Source organism: Catharus ustulatus, chromosome 7, assembly GCF_009819885.2.
Source record: "Catharus ustulatus isolate bCatUst1 chromosome 7, bCatUst1.pri.v2, whole genome shotgun sequence".
Classification (NCBI taxonomy): domain Eukaryota; kingdom Metazoa; phylum Chordata; class Aves; order Passeriformes; family Turdidae; genus Catharus; species Catharus ustulatus.
This window is the reverse complement of record NC_046227.1, coordinates 37,577,597-37,599,560: the sequence shown is the minus strand read 5'-3', so window position 1 is coordinate 37,599,560 and position 21,964 is coordinate 37,577,597. Positions and strand designations below refer to the sequence as shown.

Genomic DNA, 21,964 nt, shown 5'->3' with positions numbered 1-21,964 from the left:
TCAGAGTAGTCACATTTTTTATTTTCCCGCTGGGGAAGAGGGCAGAGTATACATTTGTATTTGTACAATATTTAACAATCACTTTATTGAGGGCGAGGGGGGGGTTGGTTGGTTTTTTTTTTTTTTTGGCACTTGCAGAAAAGCAGCAAGTGCCTTTTGACAGTAGTACAACAACCTGTGCCCAAAACACTGACAAATACAAAGAGGAAAGTCAAAGTAATCGCTCACCAAACTCGAGAGGTAACGAAGAGATGGACTGAAAAAAACAAACAGGAGGGAGAAAGCAAAGCAGTCCTGCTGGTTGAGTATCTGAGGTAACAGATGTTCCATCAAGGATGCTACTGGAGTCCTTCTGCCCAGGGATGTGTATTGCAGCTTCCTGTGTTTTGTACCAAGTGTTCCTGATCAACAGAAATGTCTTCAAAAAGGTTAAAAAAGCTGGAAAAGAGGAGAGGGGGTGACCTGACTGATTGTGTGGATGCTGATGGGAGCAGGACAAGTGTCAGCACTGGGTACACTGAGGTTTACAGCTCCACCCTCTGGGTCCTGGGCGTTCCAGGCTCAGGGGGAGGTTGGGAATTCCCCAGGCAGGGCAGCTCTGGTTCACCCCCTCCAGCAGCTCGGAGAACGTGGGACAGGAACTGATCACCCTCACACAGAAACAGGCAGGAAGGGACAAAGGGCCCTGCCCAAACACTGCCACAATCCTCCCCAGCTCTGAACTGAAACACGAATTCACTGCCCAGGCCCTGGAGCACAGCAGCTCGGGCAGGGAGATCGGGGAAGGAGCAGCCTCTCCTCAGGGGTGCTACATGGTGCTGGTAAAGCCTGGGAGCTGGAACAGGGAGATCCCAAAGGGAGGAGCCAGCCCCAGCCCACAGCAGCTCCCTGGGAAGGGACTGGGACACAGCTTCCATTTGGCATCAGATCTCCAACAGCTCAGAGTGAAACCAGCCCCTGGCTCTGCTGTGGCCAGGGAAGGGCCAAAAGCCCCGAGGTGGCCCTGGAGAGGATTTGTTCACAACTCCAGTCTGTCCTGCTCTGTGTGAAGTTTCATTAAAAGTGGAGCAAAACTGGGAGCCAAAGGGAAGTGTCCAGCCAAGAGGACCCCACAATCTGGACTTTTTCCTTTCCCAACAGCCCCTTGGAATGGGATCCTCGGGCAGTGCCACAGCCCTGGGTGGAACATCAGCCCTTCCTCCCTCCCTGCCCAGAGCTGGCTCTGCTTTATCCATCACATCCCCCTGTTCAAATTCCCAGCTCCAGGTTCCAGCCAGCCTTCAGCAGCTCCCAGCTGCTGCTTTCCAGAGACACTGGGTGTGGGCACAAGGACAAGGACACAGCACAGCGCTCCAGGGCTCACAGCGCTCCTTTCCCTTGGAATTTGGTGTGAAGGATCCATTCAGGGCAGTGGGACAGGAGTGGGGAGCAGCACTTTGGCACCCAGCTGCCAGTCACTAATTCCAGCATAAGGATTGACATCCTGAACTCCAGTGCTGGAGTTGTGAAGCCATTTCCATGTTTTTCCTCCTTTTTTGTGAGTCTGTGCTCTGGCCGTGGGAATTGCTTTCGTTACCTCGGAACGGGCGTTGCGTATCGCGAGCAGAACGAGGATATCCCTGAAATCTGGAACGTTTGGGACGTGGAATCTGTGGCTACAACTCTGTGTGTGACTCCCAGGCAGTGAGAGCTGCGCTCCCCTCCGATGGCACCCAGCTTTGAGCGGAGGGAAGCTGCGAATCTGCGAGCAGAGGGTGAGGAATTGGGGGAACTGAACTTCCTGAGGTGATCCTGAAACAGTGACACAGCCCCCACTGCCTGGCGGGACAGGGAACGCGCGGCGACCTCGGCACTAACATAAATAGGAAAAAAAAAACCAACAAGAATTCAGAGCTTTCCAGTGTCACAGCTCAGAGAAAATTAAAAATTTAAAAAAAAAAAGAAGAAAAAAAAAAGTCATGCTTAAGGTTTCAAATATTCCTCAGACACAGCAAACCTAAATAGTATTCAGTTAAATAAATGGATGAGATACTCTGGGAAACGGAGGGAAAAGCTTTCAACTAAAAGAGGAAGGAAATTTTCTTTCAATAAACAGCACTTTTTCTTTTTTTTATACACAACAAGCGAGTACAAGGCTAAAACCACGGCTCTAGGAATGGCCACTCCTGGGGGCACGAAGCTTTCCCCTTAAATAACACAGGGAGTTGGGAATACATCATTTACAAAACACGGAGCGCTTTATTATTCCAATTAGTGTTGTCAATCATAATTTAGGAGGTGGAACTGAGGTATACCTGGTTGAGGGAGGTTAAGTAATACTTGGAAGCCTCTTTGCTCTATCCCATTGATTACTCTTGTTTCTGTACACGGAACAGCAGCACACGGAACATTCACAAGCTGTGTCGTAGTCGCATTACAATAGTCATTTTATAAACAACAACGAATGCAATAAAAACAAGTTACCCTTTTTTTTTTTTTGTCGTTTTTAAATCTGAAATGAAATGTTTTTTGATTTAAAAAAAATAACAGTAGTTCATTTAAAGGAATTAGTCTCTTCTGACAGGGATTAAGAAATCGGATGTCAGTGTTTAAAATGCTCATTAGCCCGTTCAGCTCTGGATTCTTCATTGCAAGTTCCTTATTCAGCACGTGAGGGGTTCTCAGTCACGTCCTTCAGGTGCAAGCAGGGAATGCAGAAAGTCTCATGGATCCACGTTGAGGAGGAGGAGGAGGGGGACAACAAAGGACAACCACCCCTTGGTGACGTTCCAGAGAGACTTACCAGCCGTCCTTGCCACCCGGAACAGCAGTGACGCCAGCAGTCCGTGCGCTGTAGCAGCTCCAGTGAAGAGTCCTGTGGTCACTTCCATGACCAGTGCAACTATCATAGACTGGATTCTTTGGGAGGAAAGTCAACGTTTGTCACCATTGTGACCACAGTCACGATGTCCTCTGTTGTTATAATGTTAGTGAGTTTTTGCATCTGGATGATCCTCTCCTCCACGCAGCCCGCGGACAGCCGGGCCTCGGCGTCGTGATCCCAGCACTCCTCGATGGTCTCGCACAGCATGGCCATGCCCTGGGGGAAAGCAGGCAGGAAACATCACACACCCACACAGGGCACCAAGGGACACCCTGGGCATTCTAAGGGACACCTGGCACACTTTGTGTCCCACTGCAGGTGGGGCTGGGGTTGGCGTGAGCCTGGAGTGTCCTGTGGGGCCTCAGCTCTGCTTTGTTCTGCACTGAACAAAAATTGTTCAACAACAGGGGCAAATCCCTCCCTGCATGCTGGAGCCTCACAGAATTTTAAAGTAACTCCAGGATCTCTTCTTCCACCAAAAAACATAAAACATGGCTCACTTTCTAACCCTGGATAAAGAGCAGTTTAAGATGAGGAACATTTCCAGCCTGGAATTATGAAATCCCTCCCAAGCCCCAGAGTGATGGACACACGGCATGGACAGAATGTGAGACTCAAATCCTCGCAGCAAAGCTTGGGTGACACTTACAGAATGTTTCTGCCAACACTCCCTTAGGACAGGCCTCTTCTTTTTGTGCACCACAACCTCCTGCATGTCCTCCAGGGATGGGTGCTGGCCAATCTCCTCCTCAAAAGGCAGCATGTACTCATCCACGGGGCCTGCAGGGGGAACACCAGTTAAACCCAGCCTCTGGAGAGGGGCAGGAGAGGATTCAGTGTTGGCAATGGAGGCCATGATCAGAAACCAGCGTGGTTTGGCTTGGAAGGGACTTACAGCCAGTCCAGTGCCACTCCTGCCATGAGCTGGGACATCTCCCACTGTCCCAGGGCTGTCCCAGCAGGATGTTCCTCATCCTCCTCCAGTGCCACCCCTGCTACAGCTGGGACACCTCCCACTGTCCCAGGGGTATCCCAGGGGCTGTCCCAAGGCTGTTCCAGGTCTATCCCAGGGCTATGTCAGGGCTCTTCCAGAGCTGTCTCAGGTCTATCTCAGGTCTATCCCAGGGTTGTTCCCAGAGCTGTCCCAGGTCTATCCCAGGACTCTCAGGGCTCTCCCAGGTCTGTCCCAAAGCTGTCCCAGGTCTGTCCCAGAGCTCTCCAGCCCTGCCCAGGCTGGGCTCTCCCAGAGCTGTCCCAGGTCTATCCTAGGCTATCCCAGGTCTGTCCTAGAGCTCTCCCAGGGCTCTCCCAGGTCTATCCCAGAGCTCTGCAGCCTGGCCAGGCCAGGCTCTCCCAGGTCTGTCCCAGGTCTGTCCCAGACCTCTCCCAGCCCTGCTCTGCAGCCCTGCCCAGCCCTGCTCTCCCAGGTCTGTCCCAGAGCTCTCCCAGCCCTGCTCGCCCAGCCCTGCCCAGCCCTGCTCTCCCAGCCCAGCCCTGCTCTCCCAGCCCTGCTCTCCCAGCCCAGCCCAGCCCTGCTCTCCCAGCCCTGTCCAGCCCTGCCCTGCTCTCCCAGCCCTGTCCAGCCCTGCTCTCCCAGCCCTGCCCTCCCAGCCCACACTCACCATCAGCGGCCGTGCAGCGCGAGGCGAGCTCCCAGAGCACCAGGCCCATGGCGTACATGTCTATCCTCAGGAACGCGTCCCTTTGGAAGTTGATAGCACCTTCCAGCACCTCTGGAGCCATGTACCTGCGGGTGCCCACCTGCAGGGGCACCAACACACCCACATTTGTGCCTAGAATCGACCCCAGCACGGGCCTGCTGCCAAACAACATCCCTGCTTTGTCCCAGCTTAAACACAGCCATGCTTGTTCCTGCCTTAGGATTGAATCTTGGAACGTTCATCCCTCAGTTTCTGAACAATAATTCAGTAATTAATTAAATATTACAAAAGTTCATTGTTCAGTTGGGATTTCCCTGAGGGGAAATTCCCATTCCCACCCAGGTAACAGCTGGATCAGTGCTGGAGGTAACTCAGCATTTACCTGTCCGTGGGTGTCTCCTGCAGACTTCCCAGCCTCAAACTTTAAAGCTAGACCGAAATCAGCGATGCAAGCTGTGAGGTTGTTTTTCAGCAGCACGTTCTTGCTTTTGATGTCCCTTTCAAGTTCAAGAAAAAACCAAAAATTAGAGATCTAGAACATGAAATACAGATAAAACCCTAAGGAAAAACTGAACAGCATAAAACAAGGAATGTTATAGTGTGAAAAGCAAGAAAATTATAAAGAACAATAACCATAAAACCTTGGGGTGCCCTTGCAGACCTTTATCTTTATGGGAATAAATGAGGCAATAATTGGCACTGTAATTTTGTGGTTGTTTTTAAAATAAATACAGATGTATGATGGGACATAGGGATACAGGGACAGGGATACAGGGATATAGGGACACAGGGATGATGCATGAGGGATCCAGAGATGGAATACAAATGCTGTAATCCAACTTGTTTAAATAGCAGGAAACAAAAAAAAGGAAAAACGCGCCTCGGAGGCTCCGGCTCCTAACGCAGAGATGCAGGAAATGCTGCAGGAGCAGGAGGCACAGCTGGGCTGCCTGCAGCACCTCTGGGCTCCCTGCAGCACCCCTGGCACCACTGCAGGCAGTACCTGTGGGAGATGGCGGGCTTGTGGCCGTCCTTGAGCCCCGGGATGTCCTCGTGCAGGTAGGCCAGGCCCCGCGCCATGGTCTGGGCGATGTGGCACAGCTCGTTCCACGACACCACGTTGGCCTTCAGGAAATCTGTCAGGGAGCCCTGCAGCAGAACAGTCACAGCTCAGCCTCACCCAGCCAGGGAAAAGCTGCAATTCCTGCCACTCACATCTGTGCGAGCTCTGGTTGTCCTTCCTTATGGAACAACTGAGGTTTCAGAGTGAGATACTCTGAATAAACAGATAGGAAATCATTCAACACTAGTTTCAGAGTAAAACACACTCTGAACAAACCCAAAGAGCTCAAAACTATTCAACATAAAACTGAACATATTCTTAATTAATTGTATTTGTGTTTCTTCCTTTTGTTGTCACAACAGAATTGATCTGTGTCACTTCATTTTTATTCTTATCGACCAATGGGTGAACCAAAAATAACCCCCCAAAAATGTCTGCAAGATGGGAGGTTGTGTATTTTAGGCAGGTTTAGATTGGGGATATCAAAAAAGATATATTCTAAGAAGCCAATAAAAGGTAGAATTCATTTTTGTTTGTTCCCTAAAACAACTCCTCCATCAGCAAAATCAGGTGACAATTTTCACAGCTGCCTGAAAATGAACCGCAGTGAATTCACACCTGGTGAAAAGCGAGCAGCAAAATGAAAGCTGCTTTCAATTTTCACCCTTTAGTGCCTCAAGTGCACGTGTGTGACCCTTGTGGGGGGCTGTTCTCAGAGCCCCAGGCCCAGCAGGGCAGCCCCACCTTCTCATGGAAGGCAGTGATGAGCCACAGGTCCACGTCGATGCTGGAGCCGCGCTTCTCGGCGCCGATGAACTGCAGGATGTTGTCGTGCTTCATCCCAGGCAGGCTGTAGATCTCATACTCATTCTGCCACGACTGCTTGTCCTGCAAACACAGCAGCACAGCCCCAGTCAGCCACCAAAATGGGATAGCAGGAGGTGCAGATGATATTTAGATTTTTCCCTCACCAATATCTTTTTCCTTGGAACCTTATTTACTAGTCTTCTGTTTTTAGTAATGGCTACCTTTGCACAGCTCACAAAGGATTTTGCAATGTGCTCATGCACATATGTCAAACACAGAGAAGTAAAAGAGTGAATAAATTAATTTTCTTCTGAAGAAAATGAATCCTAAATTAAGTAGCTTAATAAACTGGTTCTAGTCTGTTTCATTGGCAAAGCTGAACTCAAAGCCCACCAAAACTAACCTACAATTAAACAATAAAATCCACTGTCTTTTATTTTATTTTATTTTGGGAAATTCTGTCATTTTTCAAGGTGAAAAGTCAAAAGTTTATTGACACATAAAAAGTTTTACATGGATTCCTGGAAGCTGCAGCTGTAAAACAGAGGAGCTAAACCAACACAGGGAATGTGCTGGGACCCACACTGCTCACTTGCAATGACTTATTATCCTGGTTAGGAGATTAGACACTTTTCTAGACATCTTCCATGGTTTCTTACTAGCCTACAATATTGAAAATAGTGAAGCATTTATGGATGCCTAATAGCTAAGTTCAGAGCACAGCTACTTAATAAGTTGCATTTAATTAGAACTATTCCATTTGGGATCTCAGGCAATAGGGATACAAAGTTTTTGGGAATGCTCTGTTAAAAATACATGGAATTTCTTGTGAAAGAACCAAGAGCCTGCAGTGTTTATTCTGGGCTGTTGTGAGGGAACAAATTCCTGCTTTAATCAATGTAAATCCCATCCCAGCATCACCACCAGCATCACTCTGTGCTCTCAAAACTCTGCAGCATTTAATGCAAGGCACAGCTTTGGGAGGGCAGTGAGTGTTGTGGCACTTCATTGAGGCACAGTTAATTGAGCAATCACTTCAGGGTTTGCATTTCAGGACATTCCTTCTAAGAACAATTTAATTTGATTATTCACTGGTCAAGAGGTAGGTGAGAGCTGCTTAAAACTACAGATGTTGAATATTTTTAGGACTAGAAACCCACATTTCACAGGGTTTATAATGTGTTTACTGCAGTGAAATACTTATTTTCAATCACTAAAACTCTCCCTGAATCTTTTACACCTCAAGGCCATTTCCACTTGGATTTACAGAATTACTGGGCCAAGAAAAGCTGCTTTAATGTGAGCCCCAGAGTTCTGCTCACCTGGATGGGGAATATTTTCACTGCAACATATTCATTGAGCAGCTGAGCTTTCCACACACAGCCAAATCTCCCCCTGGCTTTGATCTCCAGGAGCTGCAGAGGCTTCAGACCCATCAAGGGAGATGGTGGGGGAGGCCCAGGATCCTGCAATCAGGAGAGACCATTCATTAATTCTGCTGTTCCTAATGACATTCATTCACATCAGCCCTGACAGCACTAAAGGGTTGTAAATGGGGAGAGAGCCTGGGGTCACCCAGCCAAACCCCACAGCAGCAATTCCCAAACATCCAGGGACAAAACCCAGGCAAATCCCTTCTCCAGAGGATGGGAAATGGGATTGGGAGAGGTGCTCAGCAGGGATGAGCATCACAGGGATGGGAAACACCTGGAAACAGCTGGGAGAGCACAGCAGGGACCAGGGAATAACAGGATCAGGAGGGAAAGCACAACAGAAATTTAGGAATAATAGAATCAGGAGGGAAAGCACAACAGAAATCAGGGAATAACATAATCAGGAGGGAAAGCAAGGCAGAAATTAAGGAATAATGGAATCAGGTGGGAAAGCAAGGCAGAAGAATAATGGAATCAGGTGGGAAAGCACAGCAGAAATTAGGGAACAATGGAGGGAAAGCAAGGAAGAAATTAAGGAATAACATGATCAGGAGGGAAAGCACAACAAATCAGGGAATAACATGATCAGGAGGGAAAGCACAGCAGAAATTAAGGAATAATGGAATCAGGTGGGAAAGCAAAGAAGAAATTAAGGAATAACATGATCAGGAGGGAAAGCAGAGCAGAAATGAAGGATTATTTTAATCAGGTGGGAAGGAGGCTCAGCAAAAATGAAGGAATATTGTAACCAGGTGGGAAAACACAGCAGAAATTAGGGAATAATTGAATCAGGTGGGAAAGCACAGCAGAAATTAAGGAATAATGGAATCAGGAGGGAAAGCAAGGAAGAAATTAAGGAATAACATGATCAGGAGAGAAAACACAGCAGAAATTAAGGAATAATGTGACCAGGTGGGAAAGCACAGCAGAAATGAAGGATTATTTTAATCAGGTGGGAAGGAAGCTCAGCAAAAATGAAGGAATATTGTAACCAGGTGGGAAAGCAGAGCAGAAATTCAGGAACCAAGATAATCAAGCTTTACTTGTTGTACTTTTAAGAGCTGGAATTGCAATGAGCCCCTTGGATGCACTGGAGGTTTCTGTGTTTATCTGGGACCTCTGAACCCTGCAGATCCTCAGCTGGGATCACCCCTCCTGCCCTGCTCCCAACTTTGCTGAAATCCCAGCAGGCAGAAAGGAGCTGGGATGACACTGCAGAGGATCTGCTCCTGTGCTGCAGGATTTGTAGAGCTGGAGGTGAGACAGAGCTCCTCACATCCCCACATCCATGTCCCCAATCCCTCACTGCAGCCTCACTCCCCCTGCTGGGAAAGGGGAACAGTTTATTGCACAGCCTGCATTTTCTGTTTTGCTGCATCAAATCATCTGAACAGAACAAGAAGATTCTCGATTTTATTGCCAAAGCTCTGCTTCCTTCTGGGCTGGCCCTTTCCCTCCAGGTGGGATTTGCTTGTCCCTCTGTAAAAACCCCAACAACACACCCCAAAGTTTTCAGAAAACCTCCAAAACACCCATTTTTTTTCTCTATTTTCCCTAAAGAGCCCCTATGAAGCTGTTTTCAAGAGAATGAAACCATCAGAGGAGTTGATGCTGCAAAAGGAGGAGAGCACTCAATGAGTTACATCATAAAATCCTGTGCAGGTCAAAGCCACATTTTGGGACAAACTGTGGGGTTAGGAACCCTTTACTATGAAGACAAGTGCTGGGAATACAAGTCCTGAGTAGTTTCAGTGCAGGAATCAACATCCACCCTCTGCTTTCTTATACAACAACAAATAAATAAAAAAGAACAAGTCTCAGGGAAAGATTCAGAGCAGAGTAACCTCATTGCACAAATTAATAACTAGAAAAAGAATAAATAACATTTGAAATTCAAATTTAGAGACACACTGCAACACTGTCCCCAAAAAGGAGGAAATCCTTTTGTCACTGTGACAGTGACAGGCTCTTGAAGTTGTGACATCAACATTTGCAGCACAAAAAAGCAATTTTAGAGTGAAGATTTCCCTCCCTTGGTGCCTTTCATTCCATGCCAGAGCCCTCTTGGAATATTCCAGGCACCAGGGAAAGCAGTGCCCTCAATTTGTAAAATACAAAGTGTACTAAATAAATATTTGTAAATGCACTTTGTTGTTGTTAGAAGGGGAAGTGGGAACAAGATGCTCAAATTGATCCCCCAAAGCCAACCCTGATTTAATGAATTGTTTGAGTTCAGAACCTCCTGCCTGGTCTGAAGCAGAGGAATTGGTGGGAAAGGACCCCAAATCCCCTTTGCTCTGGTGGTTTGGATTCCCCTTCCTGCCCACACCTTCCTCCCAATAAACTGCTGGGATTTGGAAGCACTTGGTGCCTGAATTCTTCCCCAGCCATCAGGAAAATCAAAACCTCCAAGGTTTGCTGAACCTGCAAGTGAAAGTGGCAGTGAAACCTGGTGCTTTCCTAATTCCCCATTTCCCAGAAATCCCTGGCTCCCCACTGCACCTGCCAGGACCTTTCCAAGGGGGAAGCAGAATTCCTGCTGTTAACACAGCTGGAAAGAAAAGTTTTCCCTTTTTTAACCCCCCTGATTTTTTCTTAAACACCTTGGTTAAAATCTAACTCCAAACTCTGCAGCTCCAGGGATGATTTTTACATTCCCTGACAATATTTCCAACTCACTCTCCTCCAAGGAAAATTATTATTTCAAGTTCCAGAGGCCCCATTATTCCTGTGTGGCTTTGGGGTTGATCTCTGGTGCTGAGGCCAGAATGCCAGCAGGGATGGCAGGGGGATAAATTGTCCAAAAATCCAGGGCCCAATTCCCTTTTCCTGCCCCTTCCCTCATGAGTTCATAAGGGGAAAATATTCCTTAAGGGTTGGGGCTCCTCAAAAATGGGTCCTGAGATCAGAGAGCAGCTCAGCAATTGTGGAACTCAAATCTCAAATCCATTAAAAGCTCCCTGGAGGCAGGACCCTGCATCCCTGCCTGGGATAAAAAAAAAAAAAAAAACATGGAATAGAGATCCAAGCAACTCTGGGAACTCTTTCTGGAGGCACAGTCAGGAAAATACTTAAATATTTCAATTTTTAATACATTTAAACCATTGGATTTCCTTCTAAACTGCATTTCCAAGGTATTTCAGGTATTAATTAAAGAATTTTAATGATGAAAACACAACAAAAATTGAGCATTGTTATTACACCTCAAATCTTGATGTTTTCAGTGTTCCACTGAAAAGCTGGGCAGGAATGACCCAATTTGTGAATTAGGGGGTCCCAGTGAGTTGGAGTTTAATACAAATAAAAATAACTCCTGATCAGAGGGAGAAATGAAGCCTGAGTGGTGAAGGAGTATTTTTATTTTTCTCCAGATCCATTTTGGAGCTGGTGCACCACACAGAACCCCAGGATCAGCAGCTCCAGGGGATTTTTGCCAGCTGGGAGATGGGAATGGAGAGCCCAGGGCAGGCACAGGGGGGTGGGAGCCCCTGGGGTGCTGGATCCCCCCTGGCTGTGTCCCTGTGCTCCAGGATCAATCCCAAACTGCAGGTCCTGACCCCACCACTCTCAGCAACTCCAGGGAATTTCAGGAGAGCCATGAACCACAGGCTAAAGCTGCATTTTTAAACCACACATGCTGACAGATTGTCCAAAATACTGAGGAATCACAGTTCAGAGCAAACAAAGTCTCCCACATCCCAGAAATCCCCAGAGCCAGGAACAAACATCCTCTTACCTCAATCATTATATGAAAGGCGTGCTTGCAGAGAGGGAAAAAACACAGGCAAGAGAAATTACTATTTACACCAGGAATGGGATGTCAAAACAGCTTAGAGGAGACAAAGTCAATCATTTGTGAGTTAATGACAGGAACATTCACAGGGACAGCAAAACTTTCCCACACCAGAAACACATCATTTAAAACACCAACCAAAGAGATTGTTAGTGAAGGAAAATGGGGAAAGGATTAGGATATAGAAAATTATTGAATTATTTTCTAATGGCATTGCAGAGCAGGAACACGAGGAGCTCCCAAAGGGGAATTCAAAGGGATGGGAGCCGCTCCCTGCAGTGCTCCCCGCTGGCCGCCAGGGGGCAGCGCTGCACCAGGAAATCCCAATTCAATTCCCAATTAATCCCAATTCCCAATGACCCGATGGAATCGAACTCATCAATAATCAATAAAGGGAACCGCGGGTCCCGGCTCCATCACCGAACTCATCAATACACACAGACTCCAACGCTCTGCACCCAGCAGATCTGACAGAGATAAATCACAGTGCTAAAGATTCCTTCCAACAATCCCAGCAGAGTTCACAGACTGGAACAAAATCCAGGCTGAAGTCATGGACAGAGCTCTGCCCCTCCTGCTGCACTTTGGACTTGCATTCCCAGGGAATCCTGGAGCTCTGGGAGTGTCCCAGGTCCCTGCATGAGCCTTGGAGCAGCCTGGCACAGTGGGAGATGTCCTTGCCATGAAAGGGGTGGGATGAGTTTTAAATTCCTGTCCAACCCAAACTGTTCCAGGATTCTTTCACCTTTGTGCTTTACACCTGGATGGGATGGATGTTGGAAGAGAGGGAATTCAAGGCCTTGTCTCCAGCTGCCATCCCCTTCTCCCCCTCTGCCTCCTTTCCCTGTGCCTGGAGAGCACCAAGCACACACTTCCCTTTCTCCAAATAATTAATACCAACAATTAACCCAGGAGGGTTCATTGGAGAGTGGAGCAATAAACCTGTAACACAACTTGGAGCACTGGGATCCACCAGAATCTCCTCCACCATCAGCTCCAGAACAAAGCTAAACCCACCCCAAGGGGCTGAAAAGTCTTTTTTTTTCCCCAGATCTACTCATTATTAAAGTTCTCCAGCTCCAGAGAACTATGGAAATTCCTCAGCAATGAGCAGAAATATGTATGAATTCAACCTTTGTGCTCTGACCATAATGAGGAACTGCAAAAATGAAGCTCTGAGAAATGAGCCCTCTCCCAAACCTCTCCCTCCTCCCTGGAGGGATCCCAAACACTGACAAATTCCACACACAAACTTTACAAAGATGTTTTTGTGCTCATTAACACCTCTGGATTATAAACCAATGTCCTCCCCTCAGCCCACACAGCATCACCTCAGGCTCCCAGCAGAAATCCAAGAGCAGCAGTTTAAGGCTACCAGGCTACAAAAGAAATGCAGATCTGAGATTTTTGTCAGGAATTAACTCTGATAAATAAAAACTGGCAGCAGTTAACCCCCCTCCAAACCTCTGTCACCCACACAAATGTACATAAACACCCTCACTGCTGTTTATGCTGCCTGAAAATCAACTCCAATGGGTTTGTTATAATATTTGTAACCAATTAGACCAATAAAACCCTAACCAGTGTGGGGTTTCCCCACAATTGGGGCTTCCCACAACCACTTCCTGATCTGTAAAAGCTGCACTTGGTTTTTGGGTGTTTTCACATTAATTCTTCCCTCTGTTCAAGATTTAAATTTGTACCAGCCCATGGATTCTATTAGGAAAAAAAAGATCCAGTTTCAAGCTCCTCACCCCCCTGCACATTCAGGGCTCCTGATTTGCAGCAACTTTCCAATCTCTTTTCCCATTTCCTACAAGCACCTGGCTTCCCCCTGTGTGTGCTTTTCAAGCAGCCATTAATCTTCCCAGGTTTGGATTCAATCCTTGAAAAAAAAACCCTTCTCTCTTGCATTTTGCCAGTGTTGAAATGTTTCTATTAAAATATCTGTAACAACAAGAAAAAATATGTGGCTTTTGGAAAAAAGCCTGAACACCTGATTTAATTCCTCATTTTTCAGCAGGAAAAATTTTCCTAGGGTGCAAAGATCATCCCAGAAATTTCAGGTGCATCAGTTAGATTTAGGAATTCCTGGGCTCAAAATTAAAACACTGATGCATCTTTGACCATTTCAGAAGAAATCCCCAAGCAGTGAATCTGCAAAGCTTTTCCTCAAACCTCTCAACACAATTCTTATTTCAAAACAACAGAGCAGCTCTGCCATCCTCACCCCAGTTTTATTGGGAATTTTTGAGGAGAAATCTGAACTACACCTAATTCCAGACACAGTGAAAATGAACCAGGCCACAGCACCTCTTCCTGCAGCAAACTGCACATTCAAATATTTAAAACACCAATCTGATCCTTCTGATGGATTTTATCAGCTGATGAATTCATGTTTGCTAAATCCAACAGAAATAAGGAGACAGAAGAGCTCCTCAGTGTTCCCCATGCACACAGATGTACTCAGCAGCCATGGCTTTGTTAATAACTCATTGGAGTGACAGATGTGATGGAATTTGACTTTCACTGGACAGTTCCCCACACAGCACAAACAAGCCAACACTAATTATCCTCTGTGTCTTGTTACAGGTTCAAACATTTTTGCTTTTTCCCTTTTTAAATAATCTTTAACTTATCACCACTTCTAATTCTTTCACCATTCCTCATTCTTCAGCCTTTCCTCATTTTTATCTTTTGCTTATTCCTCATCCATCCTTTCATTTTTCCCTGGAAGTTTGGCACCAGGGCAGCAGCTCTGTGTGCCCATTGTTTCTGGGATAACCTGGATATCACCTGGAGCAATCCCTGCTTTTCCTGCTCTACATCCTGTCCATTCCACCTCTGCTGAAGATTTAAACCAAATCCATTTGCCTACAAACCCCAATTATTAAATACACTATTAACAGACTCATTGCACAAGAATTTCAGAGTTTACTCATGGTTATAAAGCTCCCAACACTTTCCCTCCCTTCCTGCTTCTCCTGCCTCCTGTTCCAACCAGCTGTAATCAAATTTCAAGTGGGAACCACTGCTCTGCTGCATAAGGGAGAGTGTTTATACACTGCATTTACATAATAATTCTGGGGAGTTTTTCAGGCAGAAGTGGCTTTTCCTGACTTTCCACATGAGCCTTAATGCCTGCTCACCACAAGATAGGAAAATGTTGTTGCTCCACAAGCAGCAAGGTACATTTATCCCAAAGATACAATCTGAGCATGAACACAACAGCTGATTATCCTACTTATTAAAAATTTAGGTATCCAGCCTGCCCCAAACACAACCCATGCAAGGAAAACACTGCAGCAAAAGGAGGGAGAATCAGAATTCAAATTCTTGATGCTCCACACATATTTAGCTTTTCCATGATTTCATTTCTTTAGGAAGACAATCCCAAGCTGGAATTACCCCCATAATTAGCAGTTATGAATTTGATCTCCCAGCAAAGACCACTGGGTTGATGTAAAGTCCCAAATCCATAAAATGGGAGCTGGATGAACTAATTATGCTGACAGATTGCAGGGAGTCTGAGGAGCTGCAATCCTCTCTGCAAGGACAGCAAACAGACTTTTTTCCTCTAAATTATGTTCTTTTCATTTGGCAACAACATATGGCCACTGCCTCTCCCCAAATTCCTCTTATCTATTACTGCAAAACTGAAAGCAAAACACTTTGAGTTATCAACCCCAGGCAATGCTGCTTCCTGCAGCACCCTGGAGTCAAGCAGCAGCACTGGAAATATCCCAGGAGCTGGAGCACACAGAGATCAATCCTTGGCAATCCTACCCAAAATAACAAGAGTTTTCATTTTCATCACAAATAATGACAGGTCATGTATTCTGGTCACTGTGCTGAGTTAGAAGCTCAAGTTAATTCTTACTGTAAAAATCAAAATAATTTCTCTCTTCATTCCCACAACCACATTTTCTTCATCTTTCCTGCTTTGGTCTCTAGAATTTCCTGGTTTAACTCTTTCCTTAAAAGCCTCCTAATCTCACTTGGATCTCCAGTCTGTAACTGAAGGAAGAGGAATTCAATGTTAGCACTGATTACAGCTCCAGGATCCTCCCAGCAGCAGCAATTCCACACACAAGAGCCCCAGAAGTTTTGTTTGGATGCACAATGGCCAACCTCATCCTTTTGAAATAAATCACAAACACCCCTAAAACTGAAACATTTCAAGACAAAACAGAAAAAAACATAAACAAGACAAAAAAGATGACAACAATCACAACCCATGAGCTGAGCTATGTCTGGACTTGTGCCTGAAGATTTTTGTAACATTCCCCATAACTGCACCTGTATCCCAGTTCCTTAAAAACAGCTCATCCTCTCTTAGCTGATATTTTCTGAACACCCCAAATGGCCAAAAAGAATTGGCAACTCTCTTTTTTATTTTCAGCTAAGCATTACAGCTCAGCCCCCAGCACCCCTTTGCCCTCTGTGTTCAGTTTTTCTCCTCTCAAACAAACAGATGCATAAAAACATGAACTAGTTGCTCATAAATTCAAAGAATAATTAACCAGGCTGTTTAAGTAAAGCTTAATTCTCTGCTTTAGGGGAGAGCAAGCATCAGGACCTCAAAATCAGGAGGGCAACAGAGACCAGCCATGAGACAGATCCCCTTGAGGAATGGTTGGGCCCTTAAAAAAACCCCAAATCCTGCAGCAGGGGCTCACCTGGGTGGGAACCAGCACGGGAGGATAGGCCAGCTTGTGATGTCTGTACATCCAGAAGGAGAAGAGCACAATCACTGCAATTCCCATGATAGGCACCAAGGAATAGAGCAAGGTGTTGAACAGAGGTGGCTTCGGTGTAACAGGATTGGAAGTTGCTGAAGGGGAAAAAAAATAGGACAAAGCTTTTAAGGAACAAAAGCAGGCAGTGTTTGAAATGTGATTTTCTAGCAGCTCCTGCCATCAACACAGCAGGCTGCCAGCAGCTGATTAGCCAGCACAAACTAACACCTGGTTAAAAGGCAGCACTTTGGAAAGCAATGGGAATAGCTCAGATCCCAGATTCACACTTCAGCACCCCCAGCAGCCCACAGGGGCCAAGGGGAGTTTGTATTCCCAGGGGATTGCAAGAACTCCTCACCTAATGAATGAAAACCAATCAATACAGAGATTTAGCAACAACAACCTGCCAGCATTTCTGTGCTGGGCTGGAAGGAGGAGTTCTCCAGGTGAAGCCACTTCCACATGACCTCAAAAAAGGCTCTGCAGAGGCAGGAGCTGCTTCCAAGGCAGCCACAGCCCCCTGGGGCAAGAGAGGGCTCAGGAGAGGGAAGAATGTCAATTATTGCCTTAGCAGCATCACTGACAAAAATGACAACAATATCTCCTGGCTCAACAAAGGCTATTTTAATCTGGCAGAAAATGTTCTTTCATTTCATAAACAACTTCCCCTGGCTATTTGGTACATGAGACATTTGCTGTTTTCAGCTCAGTTATTAACATCACTTGCCAGACTGGAAGAAAAAAGGCAAGAAAAATCAAATCACCTTTTAGGTGGTGTTTTTTTTAAATAATTATTTGTTAAGTCTGGCTAATTTGGCTGTCTTTCAGAACCACAGAATATGCTGAGATGAAGAGCCCACAAGGATGCTGTGGTCTGGGAGGAAATTCCTTTCCCCTTTTTAGAGGTTACAGAGAAATCCAAAAGGTCCAGGTGGGATAAAGAGGATTTTTTGAAGAAAAGCAGCATCCCCAGGCTGGCACAGGGATACAGGGATGAGAAGGCTTTTAACCAAACAATTTACACCCTTTGACAGTAACTTTTGTATCTTGAACCAGGCAATTATTTCAGATTATCTTTCCTTCTCACCCTCGGAAAGAGCTGAAGCGCCTTTTATTGATTTTACAGGAAAGCACCTTTCCAAGTGGAATAAACAAATTTGCACTGGCTGGGAAGGCCCAGAGCTGTGGCAGGGCAGTACTTTTGGAAAGGTGTGATGTCCTGAGGAAGCAGCAGGTGAAGGAACATGGAACATTGAACAGGAGGAACTTACGCTGCGTGACCTCCATCTCCGGGAAGTAGAAGAAGCGCTCGTTGCACATGTTGCCCTCACAGCAACAGAAAAACACCTCAGGGCTGTCCTTCTTCTCTATGCAGTCATTCCTGCAGGAGACAAGAGCAGAGAGTTCATTCATCTCCAGCTGGGTTGTCTTTGTTCAAAAAGAAATGTGTGTCCATCTATCAAATCTCCAAATAAACTTCGTTCACTTGAGTGTGTAATGGATGATCAAAATAACTAAACATAATGAAATAAATTAAATTTTGGTATTTTATATTGCAATGAAATTTTATTAAAACAGAAACACATTTTTGTCATTTTGAAGATGAAGTTAAAGAAAAGCACCAGCAGGATATTGTTCACAAGATAGATTTGAACAGGACAAGCAAGTGATCAAACAAGGTTGAAGATAAGTGAGAAGGAGAATTTTTAAATTTTATTATATTTGTAGAAAGAAATGATAAAACTTCTACAATCTCCTCTGCCTACATTATGATCAGGGACAGGGCTTATTTCATTGCCTGAATTAACTGCAGCAATGGCTTTTCTATTAATCTGCTAACAAATAAGCTGAAACTATTCCCAACAGGAAAGGAAAAGCAACAACCAGGACCCAACCTGAGAGCAGAACTGGAAAAGGCTGAAGAAACACTGAAGGATTTTAAAAACAGGGAAGTTTTGGGCTCCTCTTCAAAACTTGGGGTTGTTCCCTAGAGGCAGCTCTTGCTGTCCCCCCTGCCCTGTGACTTCCAGGGAACATTTTCCCTTTGATGTCCTGGATCTGCTGCTGTTTGGAGTCTCTTTAGATTGTGGGACTGAGCTTTAAACTGTCATTAAAGCAAAAAACATCCTGGGGTGGGGGGCAACTTGATTTGGGAGAAAGGACTGCAAGGCTTTCTTCTAAAAACTCAACTTTGAGGAAACACAAAGGAAAACTGCTGTAAAATATTGCTGAAATAATTCCTCAATACTTTTTAATGATGACCCACTGTGGATCTATTTCTTAATTCTCTGCCTTCCCAAATAATAAACGTTTTGGGCCAATAAAACCCAGTGGAGTATTTAAAAAACTGCAACACCATTGCTTAAGAGAGTCATGACCTTTATTCAGTCAGCATCTAGCAAACCCCTAGTCCTGCTGTTACTGCTCGTGGGCTCTTTCTGGACCATCTGTTATCAACAAAATAACTGGAAATTTAGAATATTCTTAGAGCTGCCATTGAGCTTATTAATAAACTGCCAAAATACTTCCCATGTTCTGGTAAATTGCAGACACAAAGTGCTGACTTTCCAACTCTAAAGAGTTTGGAAAAAATCGAGAGAACTTTGCATCCTGGATGTAATAATTTTATTTGCACTGTTTGGCAATAATGGACTAAAAAATGATCAGTGAAACAGCTGGGTTCTTTTGAGGAGGTAAAACATGTTATTCTGCAAACAGGACAATGCACTCACATGGAATCTGCTCCCTAAATACAAGCACCTAAAAAGATAATTATTCACAAACTCATCTCAAGTGTGGCTGTGGAGGAAATGACGTAGAAATTAAGAAAAAACAATTTCAAAACTTCCTAGGAAAACTCACCTGTCATAACAATTGATGTCATCCAGCCAGCAGCCTTGCTTCACAATTTCAATGGATCCAGAAATATTTTTCCATGTGGCAAAGCAGTGTCTCCTTTTATCTTTATCTCCATAGCAGGGCTCGATCCCGCTGCGGTTGGTTTTATCCTTCTCCCAGTTAGCGTTGTAGTAGATGCACTCCTGTGTTTCTGATCTACCCAGGATGGCACCTGGGAGGGATGGGAAGCACAATTACATGGAATTCTGCACGATTCAGGTGTGTAAAAATAGCATTTCTTGCTTGTACCAATGTGCCCTGTCTCCCCTCTTTTTAATAAAGGGAGAAAACGCGTAAAGTTCAGCAGCATTCCAAGTGTTGAAACATAAAACAAAGATCTTCTGTGAAGTCAAACAGTGACTTGCATAACTTAGCAAGATTTGCAGAAACGAAGAACAAGTCATGGCAATACTTCTCCATGAATAGCAATAGCAGAGAAAATTTAGAATGCTGAGCAGTGAAGATTTAATTAAAATATTTGCCAAACCAGGAGATTTAGGCAGGAAAATTCACCAAAAAGGTATTTGTGCTTCTTATCTTGTTACAGGAGCCAAAAGAGCAGGGAGTTCATCTCAGAAACCCCCAAAAAACCAGGAAGTGTTTAGGGGCAAGAGTGGATCCCAGAACAGTGTTGGAAAGATAATTTAGTGACCATCTAGGAAACCTTGCTGGGGTTCTGGTGGAGAGAACTTGTGAGTTCATGGGATATAAAGCACCAGGCTGGCTCCTGCAAAGGTGGAGGGTTCTTGGGAAGCAAGACTGTCAACAAAAGACAGGAAGGGAATAAGAAGTGCCTTTTATTTCTGTTTTTTTTCTCTTGTCAGACACTGCCCACAGCGTGCCATTGATCTCCATGGAAGCTCCACCTTTAACATGCATCAGAACCAGGGAAAACAGAGAGGGAGCTTGAGGAGCTGCAGAATCACAGGATACCAAAGCACTTTGCCTGTATTTATCTGCACATTCAGTATTTTTGAGACATTGCACTGCACAGCACAGACCAAACTGGAAGAGGAAAAGTTCCCCAGAGCAGTTTTTTATGTATTTACTTGCATCACTCACTACCTCCCTTATCCACAACAAATGTGTCCCAGCACCATTCCTGCAGATTCCCCAGGAGAATGAGGATTATTCCCCAGGAGAATGAGGGTTATTCCCCAGGAGAATGAGGGTTATTCCCCAGGAGAATGAGGGTTATTCCCCAGGAGAATGAGGATTATTCCCCAGGAGAATGAGGGTTATTCCCCAGGAGAATGAGGATTATTCCCCAGGAGAATGAGGGTTATTCCCACCTGAGCCTTGCTGCATCCTGAGCATCCCACCTTGCTCCTTCCCAAGGTCCTGCCTGTGAAGCATTCCCAAAATAGGCTGGGAACACTGCAAGGGGCAGCCTGGGAACCATTAAATTCCTTGTGCTGCCATGGCCTGACCTTTACAACTCTCAGCTATGGCAAGAAACAGATGAGGCAACAGATTGAACAATTTGGTTCTGTCAGTGCAATAAAGCAGAAGTCCTGGATTTCTCTCACACGTGCCATTGCTTTTCTCCTGCTGCCAAGCTCAGCTTTGAAGGACCACAGACAAGCTGAATTTTATAAAATTCAGGAACTGCAGTACAACTAACTTTGCATAAATATTCTCCTTATTCCTGTCTTTTTTATAGACAGGTTTTCTTATCCATCTGTTTTTTAACCCAATAATGCTGCAATCAGTGACTGGCAGCACTTGCTCTTGGTTTAATGACCTTGGATCTGGCTGGGGCTGCTCACCTGAACAGGCACCTGCAACAGGACTGACCCAGGCTTGGACAGACCTGGATTAATCCTTCAAAGCACAAAAGCAGGAAGATGGTGGAAGAAAGGCAGGAGGAGAAGGGGAACCACACAAAGAAGGCAGAGCCCTGAGCCCATCTGCTTCCAACCTGCTCTGCCACCCCCTCCACAGGGAGGGAGCTCCCAGGGGAGAAGGGCAGCTGGCATTTATAACAAAATGAATTTATCAGGCAGAGCAGGTCTCTAAAGGAACTCCTGTACCCACTCTGAGTGCACATGGGACTGCCAGGTCCTCAGAAAGCAATTCCTGAATCTCAAAAAGCCATGAACCAAACTCCAGCAGTGTCCTATGGATGGCACATGAGGTTTGAAAGCTTGGGGGGAAAACACATTGGGAAAGCAAAGTACAGAAGAGAGTTTAGTTTGGGCACATGAAGCCAGACCCCACTGGATATCTGTGTATTCCCATTCCTCACACTCGTGCCCATTCATGAAAGCTGCACTGAGGGAACAACATTTGAACTTCTGAAGCACTTTAAATACAGGAATACTGGAATTGGGAACAATTCCATTAGAGAGTACAAGTGCAGCCTGGAAAACCTCACCTCAGGGGGAGCTGGAAGCACTGGCTGCCATTTTTCAGTCAGAAATGAAAAATATATAAAAATATATATAAAAAAAAAAGCAAAATTCTACCAGTTTTTAAATTAAAAAGGGGCAAACATTGCACAGCTCCTAAGGACTAGCATGGCCTTAATTCAGGAAAGGTGCTGATGAAAAAGGAATTGCCTCTTGCAGGTATCACCACAAAAACAAAAGGACAGAATCTCCTGGGAGTTCATCATCCAGCTTTTAGCCACTCCACCTAAAACTGAGCAGCACAAACCCATGGTCTAGGATGCAGGAATGGTTTCCTGATACTTCATCTGAGATGT

The 21,964-nt window shown here is 45.4% G+C and overlaps 1 protein-coding gene across 2 annotated transcripts in view; it reads right to left on the bottom strand.

Moving 5' to 3' along the window:
- The window catches only part of ACVR2A (activin A receptor type 2A), a 47,690-nt gene continuing 25,726 nt past the window's right edge, over window positions 1-21,964 (bottom strand). The window contains exons 2-12 of one of the 2 annotated variants that reach the window (XM_033064351.2): window positions 19,222-19,429; window positions 17,631-17,740; window positions 16,300-16,454; window positions 11,564-11,587; window positions 7,717-7,860; window positions 6,332-6,475; window positions 5,528-5,673; window positions 4,907-5,021; window positions 4,486-4,624; window positions 3,513-3,643; window positions 1-3,079 (exon numbers count right to left, since the gene is read on the bottom strand). In XM_033064351.2, the coding sequence (XP_032920242.1) occupies window positions 2,885-3,079; window positions 3,513-3,643; window positions 4,486-4,624; window positions 4,907-5,021; window positions 5,528-5,673; window positions 6,332-6,475; window positions 7,717-7,860; window positions 11,564-11,587; window positions 16,300-16,454; window positions 17,631-17,740; window positions 19,222-19,429 (1,511 nt within the window). In that variant the 3' untranslated portion in view covers window positions 1-2,884. The remainder of the gene's footprint in view (window positions 3,080-3,512; window positions 3,644-4,485; window positions 4,625-4,906; window positions 5,022-5,527; window positions 5,674-6,331; window positions 6,476-7,716; window positions 7,861-11,563; window positions 11,588-16,299; window positions 16,455-17,630; window positions 17,741-19,221; window positions 19,430-21,964) is intronic. The other variant, XM_033064352.2, reaches the window with a different exon arrangement.